Source organism: Folsomia candida, unplaced genomic scaffold (assembly GCF_002217175.1).
Source record: "Folsomia candida strain VU population unplaced genomic scaffold, ASM221717v1 Fcan01_Sc002, whole genome shotgun sequence".
NCBI lineage: Eukaryota > Metazoa > Arthropoda > Collembola > Entomobryomorpha > Isotomidae > Folsomia > Folsomia candida.
This window is the reverse complement of record NW_019091194.1, coordinates 17,194,646-17,220,580: the sequence shown is the minus strand read 5'-3', so window position 1 is coordinate 17,220,580 and position 25,935 is coordinate 17,194,646. Positions and strand designations below refer to the sequence as shown.

Genomic DNA, 25,935 nt, shown 5'->3' with positions numbered 1-25,935 from the left:
TCTGAGGGGGGTGGTTATCCGAGGGGGGTGGTTATCTGAGGGGGGTGGTTATCTGATGGTGTTAGGGCCAAGGTGTCAAATTCCACTATCATTGGTGGTACAAGACTTCAGGTGGCCAGGCGGGCCGCCCGGGCCGGGCCGAGCCACCGGGATCAAATCCCATAACGTCTGAGCATTGGTGGTCTGGGTGGGCGGGTCGCCCTCAGCCGCGACGAGCCACGGGACTAAACCCCATTACGGATGTGCATTGGAGGTCTTGGTGGGCGAGTCGCCCTCAGCCACGACGAGCCACGGGACTAAACCCCATTACGGATGTGCATTGGAGGTCTTGGTGGGCGAGTCGCCCTCAGCCGCGACGAGCCACGGGACTAAACCCCATTACGGATGTGCATTGGAGGTCTTGGTGGGCGAGTCGCCCTCAGCCACGACGAGCCACGGGACTAAACCCCATTACGGATGTGCATTGGTGGTCTTGGTGGGCGAGTCGCCCTCAGCCGCGACGAGCCACGGGACGAAACCCCATGACGTCTGAGCATTGGTGGTATAAGATTTCAGGTGGCCAGGCATAATAATATGTATTACTGGTATAATCTTATAAGGCTCATTGCCAATAGAGTTAATACAATTTTTCTATTCTCATGTGTTGGCTGGAATCAATTAAATTTTGTATTAAATTTGTAAAGTTTGAAATTGTTCGCCATGAATTTGTACTCTTCTCAATAAATACAGTTAACGCTACAATATGGTGTTTTGATTTGAGGTAAATAATTATCGTTGGGTTATGCGATACGATTATGCATGGTAATTTACATCCGCCACGAAGCTCTATATTAATTAGGGTTGTTATCTTTATTTACTTTTTTTGCCGTTGCCGACAATAATTCACGCTGATAGTGTAGCTTTTATGGCCCGGCGAAGACGGGCTTATTTGCTAGTGCATTATGTGTGTAGATTTGTTATTTTGACTAATTGTATCCAGATCTCTACATGTCTTATGCGGAGGTCATGGCAAAATCTTGTGGGGAGGAGGAGGAGGAGGGTGAAGAAGAGGAAGGTGGTGATGGCGAAGAGAGTGGTCCTTCGATCCATGTAAGAAAACATCAAAATCTGAAATTTTGACACTAACAAAGCAAAAATGTACTAACTGGTGTGACTAATCTAACTACGTGAGTAAATTATCTACATTTTAACGCAAGCATCGTGAAGGGACAATGGAAAAACTAATGGTATACAATTTTATGATAATAACTATCTAGTATGTTTGCGTGTGTGCACAATAAAATGTGGTTTGATTTGATCCACTCTTATAAATACTTTGTCGTCTAATTCTGATTGAGTTCCAGGGGTATTGCGTAACAATTCAGCTAATGTTTCTGAATGATTTTTCAGGAGCAAGAAATGGAGAAGCAAAAGTTGTTGTTCCATCAAGCACGACTGGCAAGTCGAGGCGTCGCAGAAATGGTCTTGCTTGTAAGTTCATAACCGGTCTCGGTCTCAAGATATACGCCAACTTAATGTGAAAGAAAATATCTAGGTCAAGCAGTATCGTTAATAAACATGCGACACGAAAATTAGTCTCATCACTTGGTTTTGAATTACTACTAATGTATTTTTTCAGCATATTTCCGCATGCAAAGGCGTTCAATCCGACATGGTTATGAAGACGTTGGAGCTGGGCATATCCATTCTCAGGGGCGGAAATGTAGATGTTCAAATGGTGCGCTGTTCATGTCAAGATTCATGATTTTTTGTAGCTAATAGTCGAACGCTGTTAATTGACGGGTCAATAAAATTATTTGATTGTATAGCAAATGCTCAACCATTTGAAAGAGAAGAAGGAAGTCGGATTCTTCACTTCCATCGCTGGACTTATGAACTCTTGCAGCGTTCTCGATCTGGATGCTTTTGAACGGTAATTTATTACGTAGAAAAAAATAGACGAATTAATTTTCCTTCAATAAAATACAATTAAAAAGTATTCAAATATAACTACCATGTTTGATAGAAATACAAAAGCGGAAGGCCTTGGGGTTGGGTCTGAAGGGGCGGCAGGGGAAAAGAACATGCATGATGCGGTGAGAAACTTATCTAATTCGTTAATCACACGACAAAATTATTAGTGTAACGGTAAATTAATATTAACAATATTACGATTATTATTATTAGGAGTTCACTTGTGCATTATTCCGATTTATCCAACTTACTTGTGAAGGCCACAATCTCGGTAATTAAAGCACAAACTTGTTAATATTAAATGACTCCGGAATAGGAGTCATTCTAGATTCTAGATTCCTCAGGGTTAAAGTAGAATGTAGTACAAAAAGTTATAGTATCAACGACACTACTTAATAAGGTCAATAATTTTAATTGCTATTTAGACTGGCAAAATTACCTCCGCACACAGGCAGGGAATACTACCACGGTGAGGCTTGATAATTTTACTACATTTTACTTAATTAAATACAGGCCATAATATTGATTCATGCTATTGGAGTTTCTATAAGGGGGCATTGATTTACGTACGCATGTATTTTATTTACAGGTCAACGTTGTTATTTGCACTGTCGACTATTTGCTCAGGCTGCAAGAGTCAATCATGGACTTTTACTGGCATTATTCCAGCAAAGAGATAATTGACCCAGCGGGGAAGGTCAACTTCTTCAAAGCCATTGGTGTCGCTTCTCAAGTTTTTAACACGCTCACTGAAGTGATTCAAGGCCCATGGTAAATCTATCTCTTTTTCTAACATTTAGACCGTTTCACAACCAGTGATCGGCATATTATCGACCATCAACCATGCCCATTTTTTCAATCAATTAGTCGCAAAATCGACCGATTGTCGGGCGACCGTGCCGATCACTTTAAAATACGTCTTCTGTTGCATGTATTTTCAGTACTCAGAATCAACAGGCTCTAGCACATTCCCGACTGTGGGTAAGTAATTTAATTGTGATTTACACATCATTTAGAGTACTTGAAAAAATCAAGAATCAGAGTTTGAACAATTCTAATTCATTATTTATATTTAAGATCATAAATAATAATATTTTTGCCTGTTAACATATGTAGGACGCCATCGGAGGTTTCCTTTTCCTTTTTGCAAATATGCAAGCCAAACTTTCTAAAAATGCCAGGTGAGCTTAAACAAAAGGCAACCAGAAATTAATGAATGCTATAAAAAATTTCGTGTATGATTTTCACAGTCAAGTTGATCTCCTCAAAGAACTGCTGAATCTCCAAAAGGACATGGTGATCATGATGCTATCCATGCTCGAAGGTATGAGTTTCAGATTATCTTATGAGATTCAGATCTTACTTGCGTACAAATTACATGCGTACTATGGAACTAAAATACATTTTTTAATAACAGGAAATGTCGTAAATGGTACTATCGGGAAACAAATGGTGGACACGCTTGTAGAGTCTGCATCAAATGTTGAGGTGAGATATTTTTGTTTAATCAGCATTATGTACTCATAATAAGATAATGACTTTTAGAATAAGTGATACTTGTCATAATCTCGATCAATCGGTTTTGGACAATTAATAATTTTGCACAATATATTCTCCAATTTTTCTGACAGATTATTCTTAGGTATTTTAACACATTTCTAAAACTACAAAACTTGACGTCATCTTTCACTTTCTCGGTTAGTTAAGAGGATTCATAATGTTGTGAATGACTATCGTGCCTTGAATGTCGCAATCAAAGTACAACGTTGTTATTCTCAAGCCGATTAGTTTTCACGTTGAAAAATAAATTCATCTTTGCTTCAAGTTTATTTAAATTTTACTTTTACGCTTAAATTTGCTTGTGCTTTTTAACTTATTTATTTCATATTTTTTTTTAGATAATTCTTCGTTATTTCGATATGTTCTTAAAGTTAAAGGACCTCACTTCCTCTGCATCCTTCCAGGTATAAAGCTTGTGTGCATATTCATAGGTTTTATTTTTTGCTTGTGTAGTTGTGTGGATTTTGGTGTGCTATTACTGCTATTGCAAGTGAAGTGAAAATTAACTTGTTCGTCAACACCACTTTTAAGTGGTGTTGACGAAAATTAATGTCTGATAACATGCATACTTCCATAGGAAATGGATATCAACAAGGATGGATGGATTACCCCACGAGAATTCAGAGAAAAAATGGAACAGGGCAAAAATTACACGACGTATGTTATAGTATACAATATTAGCTTTCCATTTTTTTAAACACGTATTGCAAGAAATAATCTTGTGCTTGTTCACACTTTCAGAGAGGAAATCAACTTTCTGCTCATGTGTTGTGATACGAATCATGATGGAAAAATTGACTACATCGAATTCACAGAACGATTCCACAATCCAGCCAAAGAAATTGGTTTCAACTTGGCCGTCCTTCTCACCAATCTGTCTGAGCATATGCCTAATGAGCCGAGGTTATTGTTCTTGGCAGTTATTTTTTCATGACAAGCTTTTACTTGTGATGAAACTATATTTGAACTATTTTTCCACAGATTGGCTCGATTCCTGGAGACTGCAGGAAGTGTTCTGAATTATTTTGACGCTTTCCTCGGGCGGATTGAGATCATGGGGAGCTCCCATCGAATAGAACGTGTTTACTTTGAGATTTTAGAAGACAACATTGAACAATGGGAAAAACCTCAAATTAAGGTTCGAACATGCACCTGGATAATAAAAAGACTTCCAGTAAATGTTCTTATGCAACTTTGGTATTACTTGTACACACATATTTCAGGAATCCAAACGTGCCTTCTTCTATTCCATTGTGACTGAAGGCGGTGATAAGGAAAAGTTGGAATCCTTCGTCAACTTTTGTGAAGATGCAATTTTTGAAATGCAACATGCCACGGCTCTCATGTCCACTGAAGAGGTCAGTATTATCAACCAGATATATGTTGTTGAATACTAAAATGATCCTATTACTTGCACTAGGTCCACAAGTGTGTGATTTCAATTATTTTTTATTATTGCAGGAAGGACATGGTGGGAAAGCAAGGGCACCAGCGTTTGTGCTCCCAGCGGACGAGGATGAGGAAAAGTTAGTTGCTTTTATAATTTTGCAAAGTTATGTCTCATCATTAAGTCTACATATTTACACGAGTACACACAAAGTTGTTTAAATCTCCCTAAAGTTGGCACTTTCTGATTTTTTCAAAGTTTGGTTTGTACATGAGTGAAAAAGTAGATGGATTTATGATATTTGTTAGTTGATCTAAATTTAGTTTAGTTGGCAAGTTTTAGACATTTTGTAGAAATTTGTTGACGCTGATGATGATACAAGGCTATATATGTAATGATAACGTTATTCTTGATTTTGTGGTAGAAAATTAACATGGACAGAAAGGTGAGAGAGAGACCATGTCAACGTCGTCCGCTACCCTTTGCAGTTTGATTTATTTCTTATGCTTTCTTTTGCTTCCTTTTGTTTTTGCTTTATTTTTCAACGCCATTGAAATTTTGGACGACAACAGCCATCAAAACATCTACACCAGTCAACAACAATGATACTTTTAGAACAAAAGCTTTATTTTCTCAATGCAATTCATGTATAAAATATGTATATAGTTGTAAATTTGATGAATTTTCAACAGAGGCACCCTCGTAAAGCAAGCTTACACAGGTCTAAAAAACTGCGTCAAAGCTTTCTTCTCAACCATCAGCCCCAACAACATAAAAAGGAAAGTTCGAGAGGTTCAGCAAATGACTCCTGTCGAAATGGTTCTTGGCTTCTTCAAATTCATATTTTACATCTTTTACGCAACTGGAGGCAGTTTTGAAAGTGTTTTCAAATATCTCTTCAAAGCGCTGATCAATTTGATGCGAGGTCCACCACCAGAAAAGAAAGAGGAAGAGAAACCGCCGGATGATTTTTCTGCGCCACTAAAAACTCCAGCACTTCCAGCCTCCGCAGGTCCAGACGAAGACGGGATGGGCGGAATGTTGGCAATCTTGGGAACTGATGCGGAAGAGACGAAGGGAGGCGAAGGGTGTGCAATTATTTATCATAGTATTATATGCACTAATGTTTCCCAAATGCTTATGCCTAATAGTATGATCGTCCATTAACATTATCAGGAAAGAGGGTGGCGCTTCTGGTGGTGGGGGTGAATTAATTCCATTAGATTCGAGTGGGGATGAAAGTAAGGCGTTGGTGGTTGCCAGAGGAATGTCACAGGGGCCGAATGATCACCCAATCACACCGGAAGCCCCATCAACCCCGTCTTCTCCTCTCGATGTCGTGGAGACCCACGAAGAAACTTCCGTCGTGTCGCAGGTATGATCCATAAGAAAACCTCTGGTTGAACTGGTGTACCCTGGATGGGATTACCCACCCACTTCATTGTGTGTATGTACATAGATGCAAATAATTATGTCTTAACTTTCTTAACTAATGCTGCTCATGCGGATTTCCTACACCATTTACCCAATTACCTACATAAATACTAAAATGCAGGAGAATTCTATTCCTCCCCCTCCAGAACGACCTTATCGAACCCCGATGTATTACAAGAAAAAGCGTACCCCAAAGAAATTTGGGTTCTTTAACGTTGTAAACTAAACTAATCTACTAATTGCTATTATTGATAATAAATTGTATCTGGGAATAATTGTTAACGATTTTCTAAATAGATTGACTTTTCTGGTTACATCAACGGAATCGTTTCGTTTCTCGCGAGGAACTTTTACACCATGAAGTACATTGCGTTGATTCTTGCCTTCTTAATCAACTTTACTCTTCTCTTTTATAAGGTAAACATGAGTTGGCAAACAAGATGGAGAAAGTTTAAAACTTGTGCATTTATGTAGGCCACAGCAATAGCCGACGATATGGACGATGACGGCGATGGTGACGACGGGTCTGGTTTGGAGGGGAGTGCAGATTTAGCGGACATAATTTCTGGCAGCGGTGATAACGCTACATCCGAGGAAGCGGAGGACGAGGAAGAGGAAGACGATATACCAGAATTGGTGCATATGGATGAAAAATATAACAATTATTATCTTCCACACATCCTCCGATTGATGTCTGTCGTTCACTCCATTGTTTCCCTTGCTATGCTATTTGCATATTACCATCTCAAAGTGAGTCATCCTCCACAAGTTTATTTGTTCAAGAAATATAAATGCACATATACAATTGCAACAAACTCATATTTTCGCAAATTTTTGCTAATAGGTGCCTTTGGCCATTTTCAAACGAGAAAAAGAAATTGCGAGACGACTGGAATTTGATGGCTTGTACATTGCAGATTCCGAAGAAGAAAATGACATGAGGGCCAATTGGGATAAATTGGTTATTTCAGCAAAGTAATTAATTTTCATACTTTGATAACCATTATCATAAAATGTTTAGTGTCAGCAGGTTGTGAATTGTTTACACAATTATGCATGCACATATATAATTAATTACACGTTAATGTGCAGATCTTTCCCAGTAAATTATTGGGATAAGTTTGTGAAGAAGAAGGTGCGACAAAAATATAGCGAGACGTACGACTTTGATTCAATCAGTATATTGCTGGGAATGGAGAAAACCTCTTTCACAGTGGAGGATAGCAACGACGGCGGTTTAATGGCTTAGTAAGTTTGTCAAAATTAGCTCAAAAATAATATGTAATGCACACATGCAAGTGTCGTCATCATGAAATCATGTCCGTCTGTGGCTAATTTGTGTAGCCTTCAAGGGGTCGACTGGCGTTATCAGTTGTGGAAAGCTGGCGTGACAATCACAGATAATGTAAAATACGCAAATGCACTAAAAAATAGAAATTCCAAGTTAATTCTTTGTGAATTCTTTCTATAAGGCCTTCCTGTACAGCTTGTGGTACTTTTGTTTCTCTATTCTTGGAAATTTTAATTTCTTCTTCTTTGCGGCTCATTTACTTGGTAAAATTCACAGTTATTTTAATTACAAATTATGCATACAAATTTTTACAAGTTCGTTTGTATTGTAGATATCGCCGTGGGTAAGTGCTACATTGTACCGCAGTAGTGTTTAGAACATGCAATTTAATGGCTACTTCAGTCAGTCAGTTTTTGTCATACTAAAAATTTAGCATTATAATAAAATGAGTGTATCTGCAGCGGTTCCTGCTTTGAAAACAATCTTGCAGTCTGTCACTCACAATGGAAAGCAGGTTTGATTTTATTCGGCTTTATTTTCCACATATTCATTACATTTGTCTAATTATTAAATATTTAAATGTATAGTTAATTTTGACTGTAATGCTGCTCACGGTATGCCAAATATATTTGAATAAGCTAATTATCATGTATATTGTCCAACTTTACAAACTTTGGTTAACGCATGTATATCTAGATCATTGTATACATTTATACTGTTGTGGCATTTAATTTCTTCCGAAAATTCTACGTCACTGAAGAAGACGATGAAGTTGACAGGAAATGTCATGACATGGCCACCGTAAGATTTTGTAAAACTTTGCAACCTACTAGATTTCTTGAGCCAACTATGTATGAGACATTTTTGATATCTGCAGTGTTTCGTATTTCACTTGTATCAAGGAGTGCGATCTGGTGGTGGCATTGGTGATGTTATTGAGGTATAAGAACTTGAATTGTCTGAATTGAATTATATATTTTGGCTTTCAATAATAAATACGAGTACCTTTCTTCCGTAGCCCCCGGATGGTGACAGCTATGAAGTGTACCGAATCATATTTGACATCACTTTCTTCTTCTTTGTCATCGTTATCTTGCTCGCTATTATTCAGGGTTCGTCCAGTTTGCATGCGTTTGTAAATTATACATATAAACATGATGCAACAGATTTAAGGAACGTTGAGCCCTTATGAAACTTGCAAAATTCTGATTCTTCGTCTCTAGTCTTGTTATTGGACGACGGAGTGAAGAAATATTTTAAATCCCAATTGTCATGATTTTCAGGTTTGATTATTGATGCTTTTGGCGAGCTCAGAGATCAGTTGAACAGTGTCTCGGAAACCCTAGAGTCAGAGTGCTTCATCTGCGGTATAGGCAAGGACTACTTCGACGTTGTGCCTCATGGTTTCGACACTGTAAGAGTTATAAGATTCATGCAATTCATAAAATTTACAAGTCAGACACGTTTAAATAAGAGTCTTATTCAGTCCGACCCGAACGTTCACTCATTATATTCAAATCTTTAAATGACATTCAGTTAGTAAACTCTATCACTCGCTTGTTAAAAAAATCATCGTCAGCAGTATTCGCAAAGTGCATTAAAGTTGTCTGCATTAAAGGTAATAATTTAACCAAAAATGCGATGGTGAAATTTTAAGATTATGCAGTCCGAGTCAGTACAACCAACATTTCTTGAGGCAGTTAGTGTGATCGTTGGAATTAGTCAAAATATTTTAGGTCAAAGTTGAAAAATGGGCGATTTTTTCCTGCGAAGGGAATGGGAGTGGAGGTTTGCTTCCTACACTATGTAAGAAATGATTGCAAAAAATTTGTAATGCCCAGGGTGGGACAAAATGGAGACTTTTAAGTTTAACGTTATAGAGTTAAATTATGCTCTATAAATTATTTGATTATTGAGCATTTATAGGGCTGTTTGAGTTAATGACAGTTTATCATTTCATGCTGACAATTGTATTGTTTTGTTTTAGCACGTTTTGAAGGAACACAACTTGGCAAACTACATGTAAGCTTGACATAGTCAATTATTCTCTAACCGTGTTGGATTTAGTTTGCCCAGATATGTAAATATTGTTGTGTCTAGGTTTTTCTTGATGCACTTGATCAATAAACCTGATACAGAGTATACTGGACAAGAAACTTATGTATGGAACCAGTACCAACAAAGGTCATGGGACTTTTTCCCAGTCGGTGACTGCTTCCGTAAGCAGTATGAGGCCGAGTTAACAGGAAAAAGTAGCGAGTAACCTAAAACTACAAGGATGATCCCAGTGATCCGACAATACAACTCCTCTTCAACGAATTAACGAATCTTAGGACGAGTTGAATTGCTGAAGCTCTATAAATACAAATGTGGCTTCGAACCGTTAAATTTCCTTATTAATTGTGTGTGCTTTATACCTGAACCTTTAACTTTTTGGAACGTTGTGATAAAAGGTACTACAAAACTTGTAATTGAATAACTGCCCAGACAGCAATAATAAATGTCGCAAATGTTCGGTCTAAAGTACAGACGTACGTATTATGTTACTTGCTAGAGTTCTAAGTATAAATTACCTTGTATCAATTAGGCATATCTGTACATATGTACATTGTGTGTGTTCTAAAATAGTTACATATTTGTGTGGGTGAGGTAGAATATTTAGTGGGTGTGCAATTTGTTTCCGGATAGAATAGAAATAAAATTAATATGAGCAAGCAAACTACAGTTTTATTGTCTTTATTAAGCTTCGGGCTTAGCAATATTATGCCCATGGTTTTCTGGGACAAGTTTATTCCAAAAGCACTCTTGATTTGCTTTCCATGCTGATTGTTGGGACTCATTTTCATCCGTTTTCCCATCAGCATAAACTTCTTTCTTCCAAATTGGCACGGCTGCCTTCTGTGGGGTGCAGAAAATGGATTACTCATCAACTGTTCAAAATACCTCAATTGAAAAAAAAACTTGCCAATGCGTCAATAGCGAGATGAACTGCTTCCAGAGATTCTTTCCTGTGTTCGGATGATATAGCTACAACAATACTTGCTTCCTTTACAGGTACGAGGCCTAGTCTGGAATGGAATAGGTCATACATGGCATGTAGATCTTGGAAAGTCTTATTATTATTATGTATGTATGTATATGAAATGATGTATACCTGTGAATCACTCCAATGTTCTCCAGTTTCCATTTCTCCCTAAGCTGCACGCAAATTTTCTTGATTTCAGCGATAGCCATGGGTTCATAAGCTTCGTATTCTAAGCGCACAACCTGCATATTATATTTTTTTAATACACCGAATAACATCTCGTTCTTTGAGTGATTTCTTAACCATTTGAAATAATGAGATTAGTTTTATAGCAGAGAAGCAGCTAGTTAGTTAATGAGTGAGTACCGTCTTATTTTCAAAATTATCTCGCGTCGTTCCAATGAAGGTTGAAACGGCTCCACATTTTGGTGAAGCTATTTCGGCAATTAGAGCATTAATGTCAATTACTTCAGTCGTCAATCTTATAATATCCATTTTCACCCCGTCCTTAGGCGTTATCCTGAAATTGGTGTATACATAAGTATGACCATTATCAACTTCGTAAATATTTTGTAGGTTTAGATGGGATATGATTTTCTCCATCATCAATTACCGGCACTTATGGGTGGTATCACGGCAATTTCGTCTATACTTTTGAACACAAATTCTTCCTCAGACTCCGAGTCTAAATATGTTTGATTGACAGCTAGAATTATGCACTGCTGCAATGGTTTCAAAGTGGGAAAACTGGCAAGAATTGACTCCAAAATCTCTCTAGGTTTATACGCTTTCGACGCACTGAAAGAAATTGTGGCTTCACTCGTTTTTGTTTGCTCCTTTGCCTGGGCAAAAAAGAGGATTCGTACAAGAACTACAGCAGAATTTTCAGTAGAAATGTCTTCCATAATAATCAGTAATGTAACAAAGTGGATGCTTGTCCATTTATTGAAAAGTGCTCAATGTATATTTGTTCAATTACAAAAATAAAAGACGACTTAGGAGGCCAAAGCTGATACTGGAAGAGAGCACAACTAAGGAATGGTCAACTTTCCTAAACTCTTATCTCTCAAACACACGTTTTTGTACATATTACGCAATCCTGCCCATCATGATAGAAGAAAACACGTTGATATTGGTCAACTCGACTACTTTACCCTTTAACAACACTATTACTAAACATTCGTTATACTCTCCGACCCAACTCGGGACACTCTATCTGCATAAGTAAATATAATGAACATAAATGAAAGAGCACCTCGAGTAGTGATAGTTAATGGGTTGCATTGCAATGCCATCACCATTAGAAAGTTGACTAGCAAAGCCAACAATAATTGCATAGCATAATATATAAAAAAAACTCATGAGACGAGTTTTTGTTATCCAGAGTGCATCACGAGGTAAACTGGCCTTGTGTGTCACCGTATACAATTGTATAGTTAAACAAATACAGTAAATACGTCGGCTATGCAAAATACGTTTTGCATATTTCAGTGAGCATGCTACAAGAAAATATAATTTATACTCAACAATACTAGTATTACAAAAAAGTCAAGGTTATTATAATACAATTTTCTACTGTAAAATTAAACAATGAGAATCATGCTCGTCAGTCTTATGGCTAATAACCCTCATGACAAAGTTCTGCACCAGTACAGTACGTATTACCCGTTTAAAAATTAAACCTAAATCTGACTAATAATATGTACTAATATTGTCATGCCCTATTTTCAACAAAAATATCACATATTATGTTAGTATTGCTTTGAAAGTTATGACTCCTGGTTGTATCTTTTAGAAAAAAATAGACTAATGAATAAATTAAATAATTTAATCTAAACCAATTTTTTTAAATTCTAAAACTACGTTAAATGTGGCATTGTCATTATCACATATTCTTCAAGCCTGAGGAAGTTGGTGTCTCAGCTCCGTCCTGTTTTGTCGATTTCTGAGCTCCAATGTAAAGCGTAGTTTTTGGTGGTGTTACTGATGGGCGTTGTCGAATCATGTAATTGATGAAAGACACCAAATTACATGTGTGTACACGAGTTTGGGAAAAATAATTGATTCGAGGATCATCTGCATCCAATTTTGTTACAGTGACATTTGTTTCGCTATCCCAGGTCCACAACACTCGGTTCCCCATTGTGTGACTGAAAGGAGATAAGCTGTGTGTTACCATTTCAGTCTTAAATGCAATCCATACCAAATCACCAAATATCAACTTAAAATTCTTACAAGAACCCAGATATGGCATCTCCAGGGATGTGATCATTTGAAACTCCAGATACTGTGTTGAAAAAAAACTTTTTATGGCTTTGAAAATTCAAAGCCATTTGCCACGGATCTAGAATATTTGCAATCCATAAATACTTCGTTAGAACTTATTTTTTAAATGCAAATTACCTTTAGTAATTTTTAAGAACAATAGTCCACTGGGAATTATAAACGGAGAGTCAGGATTCGTCATGTCGAGGGGGCACACAACTCTGGCTCCATTGCCGGCACCTTTCACGAGCCGATATTGCAGTCTAGACATTCATGAGTCATTTATAAACGGATACAAATCAGAATAATGAATACTTTTCAAATTGTAAATCATACTTTTGAATGAACATTGCCAAATGTTCCATGCGAATTAAAGCTTTTGCCCGAATTTGTAACGTTCCAGGCATTGTGTGAGCTTCTGCAAATTTCACGCTCATTTCTTGCCTAATAAGAAACCAAATACGAAAAGAAACTAATTATTGTAAGGAAACAGAAAGGCAAAAAAACACTCTAATGTTCCATACCTTTGTGTACAATGCACATTCCGTAAATCCATACCCCCTAACATTAATGCATCAATAATGTGAAAGACTGGGATTACGGTCTGCTCTGCGCCAGAGTTTCCATATATTTCATTTCCAAACTCCCCATACACAAGAGTGTTGGACGGCATCAGAAGCTTCTGGGCGAATTGTGGAACAGAAACCCATTGCGACTCATGGTATCTATATAGTGAACCTTGTCCAAGTGCTGGAATAATAATTATATTTAGCTAATCATAATTATGTATGTATATCAAGTATTTAATTAAATGGTTAACCATTTAATCAATGATAAAATCAAACTGTCTCGAGTCAAAGAAAACTTACACAAGTAAAATCCTCGATTCGATACTTTCTTAAATCCCGTCGTCGGCACAAAACGCCAATCATATGCCGACTTGAATAACAATTCGATATTTTCAGGCGCTAGATCTTTTTCTGGACGTCTTAGCATGGCTAAATTGAACAAAAACGAGAGAAAACAAGGCAAAAATTAATTTGTAATCAAGAATGAAGAATGCACTAATGAATATTTAATTCCTCACTCAATGGTAGTTCCTGCATAACCGCTTTGCAACCGTTGTCCGGCGTCTTAAACATTGCTGGTGCAGGAAGTTCTTTAGGAATACCCCAATGTTTTATTGCCTTTATCCTCGCTTCCTCCTGCATTTCATTATTGTTCAGGGTCCTGTCTTTCACAAAAGCAACCATTCGTTTAAGGGTCACAATTTGACTACGCGCAATCCTGAAATTAAACAAGCAGTAAAATATAGTCACACAAAATTAAAACAAATATTGAATGTATGTCTAACCTGTTGTTACAATCCCGAAGATAAATATAAAATGGATCTAAAACACTTGCAAGGAGTGTGACAGGAACAAGTTCCAAAATAGCCTCCTTATTGCCACCATTCATGTACATCCACATTTTCTGGTGACAGTCCCCAAGATAGCTAGTGATGTGTGATGTTACCTTCTCCGATTTTTTCCATTTACAAATCAAATACCGTTCCGAATTTGCAGGGCGACTTGCCAGTGGTTTATGAATGGTCACAGACTCGAAACAGTAATACATTAAGTATATAAGAGCCGCAGTGAAAGGTGTGACTACGTCAAAAAGTTTGCATACTGCGTGTCCGCCGACTCGGACAATCGCGAGTGCAACATAAATTTGTGATAAAATGATTTGATGACACAGTACTTCTTGCATATTCTCTCTCTGTGTCACCGAGAAGCCCTATGAATTTGAGACCAATAGTTATTATTGTTCCTTTTGAAAGCTGTATTGTAATTAATTATTTTCATGTATTCATCAACTTACTCCGTCTGCCATCATGAGGTGAACCCCTTTTTTCCCGGTGTTAGCGATTACATGCTGGATAAAACTCGAGACGTTAACAGGATTGTAAATATTGCCGTCATTGGCTTCCCCATAAAATGTTTGAAATGTCTCGGTTTCAACGAGGAAATTTGTAATATCAAAGTCTACTTCTCCTTTCAAAGTCAACCCAAATCCTTTTGCCTCCCATTTCTTTTTCCATAAAATGTATCTGAAATGGAGAAATTTGATTCAGTAAAGTAAAATAATAGAAAGGTTTATGAGGTTTAGCCTTTACTCTGTAAATCCTCCAGGACCACCACATACATCAGCAAAGTAAAATAAGTCACGCATGCTTAAAACCCGATGTCCAGCTCTAGTCACTGGCTGGGTGAGTTCGTGATTGAGAACAACATCAAGGTTCGCAATCTTCATTGCTGCTCGACACAAGAAGGGTCCTTTGTTCAATTTTTCGAATAAATTACCTTTGCTCCTCACAATCTGATAATCATTTTTGCTCAAGTTTTGAAATAGTTTCTACATAAATAAACAAACTTGTACATAATTGGGATTAATCAATTCATATTTAATTAATGGCGGTGGATTATGACATTTACCTTGCATTCTATTAATTCATCATACAAGTGAGGATCAATGAAGGCGTTGTCAGGGTCAATTTCAATAGAGGTTACTTGTGTTCCAACTTTTCTCCCTTTTACCAACATGTCAAAAGTCAACGTGGGTTTGTCATCAGAAATAATCCATTTGATGCTTTCCTTTACCGACACATCCTAAGTACGACACAATGGTGAGCACAGGTAAAGTAATCAACTCAAACATAAACTCTTCTTACGTCCACGCTTTGGAGCTCCATATCAGCTAGACAGATTCCAAGCACGTTTACTTTATCGTCAAATTCTTCGATCGAAAATTTGGGACCAGTCAACGTATCAACTTCGGCTAAATAATTGGCTAGACCCTTCCCTTTCCCAAATCCCATAAAATTCTGTCCACAGTAATGTACAAATAAATACGTATTAAATTTAAGACACATTGCACATACATTTAAGATAATCATTAAACTCACTGAAATTTCCCTGGCAGACAAGTGCTCATGCGGATGAGGTATTACACCATTCCCATTTGCATTGTAGTCAGTATTAGTACCATTTCTTCCTCGTTCAGGTCGCGATGGTACTACTACCGGACATGGGTTGTCTGTATATTTTTGATGTATTTCAATATAATTAATATAAAATATATTATTGCAAATTAAAATCATCAACGAGAACTTACCCTCAGGGTTATCTCGATCAAAATATGTACGCTTAGCGGTCCAGTTTGGTGATGGAAGCTGTTTCAAATGACATGATGCCGTAAAGTTGGGCAATGGCTCTTGAAGCACTGACTTGGCCTTTATAACATCTCTACTACCATTCCTGCTTTCGGAACTTGATATTTTCCTCCTCTTAAAATTAGTACCATCTTCATCACTATCCGAATCTGCATCACATATGTAGAAATTTGTAAAGATTTGTCAATATATCAAAGATTGTCAATCTTTGACAAATCTTTTAAACTCGATCTATTTCCAATTATCTATTAATAAATGAAACATTAAAATATCATACCACTTGATGCTTCCATGCTCCTGCGAGACATTTTCAATGAATGTCGTACAAAACCTATCCTCTGCTCCCACTTTTTTGAAAAATGTCACATATCACATGTTAAAATTACTGAGGAAATTGTGCTGTTTATCTTTCTCTCAGCCTCGTGAGCAGTCGTGACTCGTGAACTGGCACGGGTGCCGCTCAAGATTCACCAAATTCCACCTCATAATTTGAGACAGACGCATGCTCTGCAGGCCCTTTAGTCTCCCAACCATAATACTAATTATTAATTCAATTAATTGCCTAAACATTATGTATTTTTTTAAGAAAAACTTTTATTATTATTACAAAAAAATAGATAAAATATGAAGTACACTTAATTGGCTTGTATTTTATTCGACTACAACAATTTCCTGAGCTAGACAATTTTAAGTTACTTGAGTAAGGGACAACTCACAGGTATAGTACTTGAGTTGGACAAACGCATTTATTCTTAGATTTTTGTAAAATTATATCTTATTTAGCCATACAAGAACATATAAATTAAAAATCTACAGTGCAGACTTGATATATATAGTCCGAGTCAGGAATATACACTTCTCTTTATGATCGAATGTCGAATGTTTATGAAATATTTTCTATTATGTTTGGCATACAATTTTTAAGACCGCATTTTAAGAATTCTATTATTCAATGAATTGCCCTTTTGAACTTAATTTGTAAACAAACTCTTGTAAATAAAATTTTAAGAAACTAAAAATTTTTAAGAACTCTACAAATTCTTCCCCGTGAATGCTAGTGGGGCTCGATTCTTCCAAATTTTGACCCGATGGTGGGTTGAGAAAACCTCTTAATAGGCATCCGAGATCAATAAATTCAGTCCCACTACAATCTTGACTCTGTAGTTGTCAAGGGTTTATAGGCATGGAGTTTTATGGAGTCAATAAACATGAGAAATATAAGAATGACGCAAGATTGCTTGACAATTTATCATAATACAAGGTTACGACAGTTGCTTCGATAGCCTCAAAAACCTCCATTTTTGAAGTGCTAATTATTTATTTGGCCGTCGCTAACGGTAATTAAAGCACAAAAATTTCTAACAGAACGCCGAAATAGCCGATTTCACATTTACAACAACTCCACTGATTTAATAATTGGATTACAACTCCACTGATTTATTATTAACATAAACATTGATAAACTATGAAATACACTTAGTTGGCTTGGGGAGTAGAGGAAAAACCCGATGTTGGTGGGTTGGGAAAACCTTTACTTGATCCGGATAGGCGTCCGAGATCACCATTCGGCCCCTTACATGATTTTTGTAAATAAAACGACATATCATTTAAAATATAAAATAATTCTTCTAATCCTCGTTGACTGGGGACAGCTCCCATGATTGATGCCGCATTCCCGCGTTGAACTGCCAAACTAATCCGTTGAATGAGAAAAGTTGTCGACATTGGTCCAGTGACATCCTTCATCCTCCTCCCAACATCTTGGATGAACTTCAACCCTTCCGTCCCCCATACTCCTGATGTCTCGATAGCCACCGGAACAAAGATATAGTTTGTTTTAAGTTCAGAGTACAGTTTGTGTTTTTTGGTCTCGGCTAGTTTTGCTGCTGTGCCAGCATGTCTAAGTGTGTGAGAGAGATAAGAGGGGGCAAAAGTGTCTGTACATGTAAAGTCCCATGTTAGTGAGTGTCCCTGTTTGTAAGGTATTAGTGTTAGACCATCCGGTCTTTTTCCATCTGTCCTACAACACCCTAATGGTTCCCTAATGCTTGGTATGTCTGCAGAAATTAAGGCTCTCTTTATAATGTCATTGGCTTGCGTATGTCTAGAGTGCCTGCCAGCACTTTTTTTACATGAAAGACCATGTAAGCCTAGTTCATCTACTTGTGCGCCGCAAACACATTTATGAGGGAAACATAAATTTAACCCTAACCTCAAACCTATTGCAATCCTGAAGGAATTATCGTCTAAAAGTGTGCCTAAATTCCTCGATGGTAAAGCTTGCAGCCATGCACCTGATTCTTTTGACCTTGATGCCAAAATCCTAGCAGTATTTATTGGGGTGGTGGATGATTCCAGGATACGTGAAGATACGTAATTGAAAATTGGACTTTCCCAGGATGATTGAAAAGAAGTAATTGTACTGCGAGGTAGTTCTTCACAACTAATTGACTTCCACAAGTCCTGCGCCTCGGTCACAAGTGAATCGGACAAAGCAGTGACATACGAGGGCAAAATTAAAGAAACCAAGTCAGTGGTGGCAAATGAAGATGCAAGGAAACATGGAGTTGCTAATGTTTTAGATTGTCTAATTCCTAAACCACCTAATTTAATTGGTAATGCAATTTCTTCTAAAGATAGAGGATTAATTTGGTAATTTGTAATTTTTTCTAAAGCATTATGGAGCAAGGTATCAAATTCCTCTAGCATATGTGGTGATTTAAAAATTGGAGCTGCTCTCAGTAGATAAACTAAACGTGGAATAGCTAAAGAATGCTTCAAAAGATAATACGCAATATGGCTTGGAATGGAATGCAATCGACCAGCCATGTTAGTAAAAGCGTCAATCTTTTTGCGGAAAACATGTTCAATAGATTCAAGAGTCAAAGGTGCACCTAAAAGTTCAGCATTTTCCTGAGTCATACATGAAATACCTGGTGCAACTGATTGGAAAGATTCTAGTATACATTGCGTGTTAGTTTGTGGACCTAAAACTGAAACCTCACATTTATCAAAGTTCAATTCTAAACCTACTTCATTTGCACATGAGATAATATGTTGAAAATCGTCTAACACTGTAGTAGAATTGCCACCTAATGTACCATCATCTAAGTACCACATATTAAATTCTGACCCTAAATTTGAAATGACTGGATGCAAGGTTAAACAGAAAAGTGGTGGACCTAACGGATCTCCTTGTTGAACACCTCTACATGAATCAATTAAAGAAGAATTCCACACAAGACTGGATGAGAATCTATAGCACTGATTAATATAAGGATACAAAGTTAGGTACAAGTTCGTGAACGGATGAAAGCAATTTCCCTCTATCTACCATATTAAATGCATTCTTAAAATCGATTTTAAGGAAGGCTGTAGGTGATTGATGTGGAAAGGAAAAGAATCTACGGGCAGCGTGTGCTCCTGCTTCAGCACCATTTTTTACGTTGAAACCTACTTGGACTGGACTAAAATAATCCTGAAAGACATGATTCATGACCTTCACACAAATCTTTGAAACTATTCTACGATAAGTGCAACCTACTGCTATAGGTCTAATACCACCTGATTTCTTTTTAAGGGCCGTAAGACTTGCACCGTAAATGAAAGGACAAATATCTAAAGGAACTTTTCCTGCTAACATAAAATTGCAAAATTTTGTAAGAGATTCTAACAATTGAGTTCCTACGTCACCAGTATGTTGTGAAACTAGATCTTTCAGAATTTGTGGTCGTAATGCATCTAAACCCCCTGCTGAACCACTAGGAAATGAGAATATTGCTGAGATAACCTGCTCTGTTGTCGTAGTAAATGGTGGAATGTTAGGCTCATCTAAAACAGTAAAATTGTCTAAAGATTGTTGTGGGTGCTTTTCTACAAGTGTGTCCAAAGTCGCTGAAGAATTGGGAGCGACAATTGGGAGTCGCTGAAGAATTGGGAGCGACGTATCCCTGGGTGAGCTCCCCATTGCAGCTGCGCCCTTGGGCCGCCCTGCCTCTCTGGGGAGTCGGGTCCACCCGTGGTTTCGGCCACAGCCCCGACTCTCTTCCCGTTGGAGGGGTGGTCCGGGGGAGCAACGCTGCAAGGGGAGAGCCTTACAGGAAGGTCCCCCCTCCAATGCTCCTCCCACCAAGCAGGCTCACCGGGTGGGGAGCCGGCGGGTGGCGCTTGGCAAGTGAGAGGGGCTCTCTACCTCCAACCCTTGGGTGACGCCGCTCTTTAGCGATACCTCCCCTTGGGGCCGGCCGGGTTCCCGGGTTCGAAACCTTAATGGCGGGTCGATTTACGGGGACCTCCCACCTCGTAAGGCGAGGGTAAGACGAGACCCTCCGGGGGAACGCGGTCACGGAGGCGGTGACGTGGATAGGGCTTTCCCGGCCGGTGGAGGTAGACCCCCGCGGACGCATTCGGGCGTCCGCGGGGGCCGACCCGCGTGGAGCACAAGGGAGCGACGTCCTCGTCGTGTGCTCTGGAAACGCCCTTCTCAGGGTGGCCAACAGCTCCCCCCCCTTATAAATGCATGGCATGGCGACAACCTTTGTCGCCATGCCATAATGTCGCAATTTCTCGTTCGATTTGCATGAAATTAAGCACAACGCTTCTAATTGGTGTTGTCGACATGTCGCAATGTCCCACCCACCGCCACCCCCTTGTTTTCGCCAAATTTCGTCGCCATTCCATAATTTCGCCATTTCTCGGCCGATTTGCATGAAATTGAGCACAATGCTTCTTTTTGGTGTTGTCGTCATGTCGCAAGGTCACACTCATCGCCTCCACCTTGTTTTCGCCAAATTTCGTCGCCATGCCATAACTTCGCCATTTTTCGTCCGATTTCCATCAAACTTCGACAGAGACTTCTTTTTGGTGTTATCGACATGTCGCAAGGTCCCACCCGCCGCCACCCCCTTGTTTTCGCCAAATTTCGTCGCCATTCCATAATTTCGCCATTTCTCGTCCGATTTGCATGAAATTGAGCACAATGCCTCTTTTTGGTGTTATCGTCATGTCGCAAGGTCACACACGCCGCCACCCCCTTGTTTTCGCCAAATTTCGTCGCCATACCATAATTTCGACATTTCTCGGCCGATTTGCATCAAATTAAGCACAATGCTTCTTATTGGTGTTGTCAACATGTCGCAATGTCCCATTCATGATCATACCCATCCTCAAATTTGACAGGTACAGGAAGTATATCCTTCAAACAAGCAACGTTAACCGGTGCATAACCGGCAATGTTGTGCAGATAAAGAACCATTGCCTCCTTAATCTGCCTTTGAATCACCACGGAAGTCTAATCCACCACGATGATTGAAAAATTGTCCGGGCTGTACATATTGAGCAATTTGTACGAGTACTTCCTATTGATCATCAATGGACGATCCGGATAGCACCACTCATCCTTATCAAGCAACATTTCAGTAATCAGTAGTCGTTCCTAAAACAAGAAAGAAAATAAGTGGTGATGTTTAACTCCAGTTAAAAACTGAAGAATTATTTTTTATCATTATGATAAAGTGTTAAAGACAACTTGACCAACAGTCTTTCTGAGTCTGAGTGCAAGATTGCTTGACAATTTATCATAATACATCCATGATTAATTTTTTTTGCCATTTGACATGTTTTTATTAACATAAACAAACATTAAAAAATTAATTCGAGAATCGAGAGCACGAAATGTGAGTGTTGGCAATTTTTGTGCGGTTTGTTTCTGGGTGACAGTTTGTGCGACGCACACTGGTTCCAAAAGGTACCAGGGTTTTCGAAAATTGAAGTTTTTTAGGCGTCGAAGCAATTGTCGCAACCTTGTAATAATTATTACTACTAAAGTTGTCAAGCAACCTTGAGAATGACGCATGTATACCAAGATTATTTGACATTTTATCAATCTATAAGGTTACGACAAATGGCCGAGTTACAAAATAAATTTTCATTTTTAGAAAACTAAAATTTTTTGAAAATATGTCATTGGTTACAATGGGAAATTTGGAAATGTGATTTTTAGTCAAAGTCAAGTTTACTGGGACAAATTTGATATTTATAAAATTTCTAGAAATAAAATAAACATTAGTTTAGGTTTTTGATGCAATTAATTTTCCTTTTCTGCATGACTAACTGAAATCTAGTCGTAAATTAATCTTCCTATGATAAGAAAACTTATAATTATATTGATTAATGCTACTATTTTATGAATTATGAAATTGTCCAAAATTACCAAAATTGTAACATTTTAAGAGGCAAGAAGATACGGGAGACAAGCACTGGCTTAGTTCCTACCCATGACGGCCAAATTTGCAAAGCCTTGTCGAGAAGACGTCGCCTCAATATTTTTATAATAAATGATATGTAATTGATGACTTAACTTAATTAATTGGAATTAAATTCGTGCGTTATGTTAAAAAAAAAAAAAAAATTTAGTCAAAGTGCTTATGAAACCGTCATGTCCGTCTGCCTGTCCGTCCGATCATTTTACGATAACTTTCCTTAAACTCGTCCTAGCGACTTTAAATTTGGTATACATGTAGTATGTGACAAATGAGGAGTTAAGTTTGAAGATGGGCGAAATCGATTAAGTGGTTGACCGGTGGTGGTCATCTGGGTGGGTGGAGTATTTCAAAATCCTCGTTGAAAGTTGTAATTTGGCATCGAGATTGCTAATGGTGTCTAATTGAAGAATATGAATTTAAATTGGGAAAATTTTCGACTGGAGGGACCCGATACCATACCGATTTTTGGAAATTATCCAATCGAGCTGAAATTAGTGCAGAGATTGCTAATGGCCCCTGATGAAAGAATATGCGAATTGAAATTGGTAACATTTTTATGTGGAGACACCTTTAAGGGGGTGACTCACATCGATTTTTAAAAATTGTATTAAAAAGATGAAATTCGCTCCTGACACTCGTAGAAGACTGAAATTTGGCATGACCCCGTGGGGGTAGACTAGATTGAAAAATATGAAGTAAATATTAAGATTTTTCCACAGAGATTTAACAAGGTGACACACTGCTTTTTATATTGGTAGAATAAAAATGATGCACATCGGACTAAAGAACATGAATAATATTCATATTCATTGAATATGAATATTTTTGTGGGCCCAGCCCAGAAGACTGAGACCCGTAATGGTTTTAAAATTGGTCAAGGAGCTGAAATTTTGCATGCTGGATTATGGGAACATTTTTGCCGATTACGAATAGTAGTTGGTGCAGGTCGTCTGACTAAAAGTTAGAAGCTGACACTGACCCTGACTCGGGCTAAGTAAAGGCTGCACATTGGATATTTCAAGTTTACTTCTCGAAATAGTACCCTCGAGATTTTGATCTTAAAAAATCAAGCTAAAAATTACGATGATTTCATCTTTAAGAATGAAGTCTCTATGTCTGCCCATTCAAAAGTTATTAAAGGTCAAAGTCGTTGGTACACAGGCCCAGGGGACGTGTACCAACGATTTAAAAAATAATTATTTTATTTGTAACTCCACCATTTGTCGCAACCGTTAAAAGACACAAGAGTTACCTAGATACTAAATGTCAAGCAATCGTGCATGTATACAGTTTTTGGAAAATTGAGACAACCTACAGAGAACACTTCAGAATCTCAAAATCTCCCTCGATAGTACTATACCTATACGATGTTCAAGAAGTTACTTGGGGCGAAAAAATTGGACAAGGCAGAAGCGGCCACTCCCCTCATTATTCCCAAAGAAGATCAACCCTTAGTGGCCCAGTCTGAGCAGGATGGTGACGATGGTGTGGGAGGAGGAGGAGGGGACATGGGCGGCGAAATGGTGAAGGCTAACTCGAAGGCAGCCTCCTCTTTGGTCAGACAGTCCGAGAAGCATCGGTTTGACCTCTACGTACCCAAAGATCGTGCAGCCTGGTTAGAATATCTCGTAACGCTCGTTAAAAAGAGGACAAAAATCGAGTACCTCAACGACAGGTAAGTTCAAATGGGGGATTTTTCAAGTGAGTGGATAAACAGTGAGTTTTTTAGTCGCATAGCCAAGTGAATGAAATAATTTGAAACTTATATAACAGGGAATTGCGAAAAGTGATAATGCGAGCAAGACCTAACCTCGCAGGTAAGAAGCCTGTCGTCAAATTTGACCCCGACTCGCCGATCTGCTTCCACTGGACCGTTGAACAAACGGCCGACTGGATTGTGATTGCTGGATTCCCATTTTTGAAGGTACGCAATTTATTCAAAACCCATACCTTTACGGCCGTATAATCACACTACTAATCTTTGAAAATGAAGGCTGTCATGAATGATTATGATAATGAATATGATTAGGGAACTGTGCAATTGTTACGTAAAATATCAACACATTTTTTCATTTCTCATTTTCATTTGCAGGAGGCATTTCTCATGAATCAGATTTCTGGACGGAGATTAGTCCTAATCGATTGCAGTGCTCTGAATCAAATGGGGATGACTGATTTGTTTGAAATGAAGGTTGGCGTTTCTCAACAGTTTCTTGATTGTGCATGCTGAAATAATAATGAGAGCATATTTGCATATAAAAATGAGATTAAATTTAGAAAGTAACTGCAAGAATTCGCGAGCTGCTTAAAATCCCTGCTCCCAACATTCTTCGTGCCATCATGCGAATCCCACCTTTTGAAAAATTCATAAAGAGGAAGGTGCACTTAGGAAAGGAGACCGATGCTCTAACATTCGAGAAGTTTTGTCAGCAAGAAGGTTTCAACTACTCAATGCTAAAGGGTAACAAGAATGCAGTTATCCCCTGCACATGCGAAGTCCGAATCCTCCCCCTGGGTCAGGTCGACGATGATGAGGAGGGTAAGTGCATTTCCAACTGCAATTTCCACCTGTGCTTTTCAGTTAATTTGAACTTTTCATTTTGATTTGTTTAAGAGGTTGAGGAGAGTGAAGGGGAGGACATCTCCCTCCTCAACGCACCCACTGTCGAGTTCGTTGTAAGGAACTTGGAAGCTCGGGATAAAACAGTTTCGTACATTATTGAGCTCATGATTGAAAACGTGTTCATGCCGAACTCGGAGAGGACGTATGGAAAAGTTGCAGAAAGTTTTAAAGCTGGTTTGGAAAAGAGTTTCGATGAAATGGGAAACATGAGTCCGCAAGAACGGTTAGAATTCGCAACCACAGTGGCAAGGTCACTAATGGATGAGTTGCAGCATACGGCGGACATCCTGTGCGATCTTGAGCTACTCCAGAATTATATCCAGGAAGAGATATCTCCAGAAAGATTGGAATGGTTGCAGTCTTGTGCAGCGGAATTTATGGAAAACGTGCTGCCCATCGCGTCCTTGATGGCGTTGGGAGAGCTGGACTTGGAAACAATTTTTGAACAGGAGCCAGAATTTAGTAATTTTGTGGATGGTGTGATCGTTGAGGCGGAGAAAAGGATCAAAGTGATGGAGCTTCCTGGTTTATCTGTCACCGACATTTCTTCTGGAACTGGGATGGTGAAGGTGGTTTTGGAACAAGTAGTGGACAATGTGGTCGAGGTTGGAGATGACGACATATTGAGACAAACACAAGGCAAGCTTTCTTGAGTCCTTATGAACAAATGTAGTATAATTACCAAGGCTTCAGATTGACAATGCTATCTTTTCTATTCTTGATTTTGCAGAAGCATTGACAAATGACATTACAGGATTTCGGTAATATGCACACATTTCTATCGTTTGTCTCATTGATTTACATGCAAACTATCGAAAATTACGGAATGATTCTTGATAAATAAATAATATTAAATATTGAAACTCATTTCTATAATTTGTTCTCGGTCGTAAATATAAATATATGCAGAACTGTTATCA

The 25,935-nt window shown here is 38.3% G+C and overlaps 4 protein-coding genes across 16 annotated transcripts in view; 2 read left to right on the top strand and 2 right to left on the bottom strand.

Moving 5' to 3' along the window:
- The window catches only part of LOC110843639 (ryanodine receptor), a 39,966-nt gene extending 29,622 nt beyond the window's left edge, over window positions 1–10,344 (top strand). For 5 of the 12 annotated variants that reach the window (XM_035848116.1, XM_035848117.1, XM_035848113.1 and 2 more), the window contains 38 exons: window positions 980–1,089; window positions 1,197–1,226; window positions 1,390–1,470; window positions 1,619–1,717; window positions 1,809–1,912; window positions 2,006–2,075; window positions 2,167–2,224; window positions 2,379–2,422; window positions 2,543–2,724; window positions 2,895–2,934; window positions 3,070–3,134; window positions 3,204–3,277; window positions 3,371–3,441; window positions 3,852–3,917; window positions 4,091–4,170; window positions 4,255–4,416; window positions 4,495–4,651; window positions 4,737–4,871; window positions 4,975–5,039; window positions 5,325–5,345; window positions 5,593–5,988; window positions 6,077–6,275; window positions 6,456–6,551; window positions 6,632–6,751; window positions 6,809–7,084; window positions 7,179–7,309; window positions 7,427–7,582; window positions 7,679–7,739; window positions 7,807–7,888; window positions 7,957–7,968; window positions 8,087–8,139; window positions 8,213–8,239; window positions 8,322–8,426; window positions 8,503–8,565; window positions 8,644–8,737; window positions 8,909–9,039; window positions 9,613–9,647; window positions 9,726–10,344. In XM_035848116.1, coding sequence (XP_035704009.1) covers window positions 980–1,089; window positions 1,197–1,226; window positions 1,390–1,470; window positions 1,619–1,717; window positions 1,809–1,912; window positions 2,006–2,075; window positions 2,167–2,224; window positions 2,379–2,422; window positions 2,543–2,724; window positions 2,895–2,934; window positions 3,070–3,134; window positions 3,204–3,277; window positions 3,371–3,441; window positions 3,852–3,917; window positions 4,091–4,170; window positions 4,255–4,416; window positions 4,495–4,651; window positions 4,737–4,871; window positions 4,975–5,039; window positions 5,325–5,345; window positions 5,593–5,988; window positions 6,077–6,275; window positions 6,456–6,551; window positions 6,632–6,751; window positions 6,809–7,084; window positions 7,179–7,309; window positions 7,427–7,582; window positions 7,679–7,739; window positions 7,807–7,888; window positions 7,957–7,968; window positions 8,087–8,139; window positions 8,213–8,239; window positions 8,322–8,426; window positions 8,503–8,565; window positions 8,644–8,737; window positions 8,909–9,039; window positions 9,613–9,647; window positions 9,726–9,888 — 3,914 coding nt within the window. In that variant the 3' untranslated portion in view covers window positions 9,889–10,344. Of the gene's footprint in view, window positions 1–979; window positions 1,090–1,196; window positions 1,227–1,389; window positions 1,471–1,618; window positions 1,718–1,808; window positions 1,913–2,005; window positions 2,076–2,166; window positions 2,225–2,378; window positions 2,423–2,542; window positions 2,725–2,894; window positions 2,935–3,069; window positions 3,135–3,203; window positions 3,278–3,370; window positions 3,442–3,584; window positions 3,651–3,851; window positions 3,918–4,090; window positions 4,171–4,254; window positions 4,417–4,494; window positions 4,652–4,736; window positions 4,872–4,974; window positions 5,040–5,324; window positions 5,346–5,592; window positions 5,989–6,076; window positions 6,276–6,455; window positions 6,552–6,631; window positions 6,752–6,808; window positions 7,085–7,178; window positions 7,310–7,426; window positions 7,583–7,678; window positions 7,740–7,806; window positions 7,889–7,956; window positions 7,969–8,086; window positions 8,140–8,212; window positions 8,240–8,321; window positions 8,427–8,502; window positions 8,566–8,643; window positions 8,738–8,908; window positions 9,040–9,612; window positions 9,648–9,725 lie in introns of all 12 variants that reach the window. The other 7 variants (XM_035848119.1, XM_035848123.1, XM_035848125.1 and 4 more) reach the window with 4 other exon arrangements.
- LOC110843642 (molybdopterin synthase catalytic subunit) lies at window positions 10,331–12,424 on the bottom strand. The gene is made up of 5 exons (XM_022089634.2): window positions 11,264–12,424; window positions 11,017–11,170; window positions 10,780–10,892; window positions 10,591–10,693; window positions 10,331–10,523 (listed from the first exon to the last, which is right to left on the bottom strand). Exons 2-5 carry the CDS (start codon window positions 11,143–11,145, stop codon window positions 10,365–10,367), a joined length of 504 nt encoding a protein of 167 aa, XP_021945326.1. The 5' UTR covers window positions 11,146–11,170; window positions 11,264–12,424; the 3' UTR covers window positions 10,331–10,364.
- On the bottom strand, window positions 11,565–16,568 carry LOC110843640 (cap-specific mRNA (nucleoside-2'-O-)-methyltransferase 1). 2 transcript variants are annotated; one of them, XM_022089631.2, is made up of 15 exons: window positions 16,407–16,568; window positions 16,072–16,278; window positions 15,863–15,993; window positions 15,629–15,781; window positions 15,393–15,566; window positions 15,074–15,312; window positions 14,779–15,007; window positions 14,270–14,694; window positions 14,003–14,202; window positions 13,785–13,913; window positions 13,440–13,665; window positions 13,252–13,359; window positions 13,054–13,178; window positions 12,886–12,994; window positions 11,565–12,800 (listed from the first exon to the last, which is right to left on the bottom strand). In XM_022089631.2, exons 1-15 carry the CDS (start codon window positions 16,435–16,437, stop codon window positions 12,536–12,538), a joined length of 2,751 nt encoding a protein of 916 aa, XP_021945323.1. In that variant the 5' UTR covers window positions 16,438–16,568; the 3' UTR covers window positions 11,565–12,535. The 2 variants fall into 2 exon arrangements, with proteins under 2 accessions (XP_021945323.1, XP_021945324.1); XM_022089632.2 differs by having other exon boundaries at window positions 12,886–12,937.
- Window positions 16,569–23,683: 7,115 nt separating this feature from the next.
- LOC118434514 lies at window positions 23,684–25,878 on the top strand. The gene is made up of 6 exons (XM_035848251.1): window positions 23,684–24,067; window positions 24,166–24,316; window positions 24,485–24,583; window positions 24,670–24,931; window positions 25,007–25,654; window positions 25,746–25,878. Exons 1-6 carry the CDS (start codon window positions 23,760–23,762, stop codon window positions 25,778–25,780), a joined length of 1,503 nt encoding a protein of 500 aa, XP_035704144.1. The 5' UTR covers window positions 23,684–23,759; the 3' UTR covers window positions 25,781–25,878.
- The last annotated feature ends 57 nt before the right edge of the window (window positions 25,879–25,935 follow it).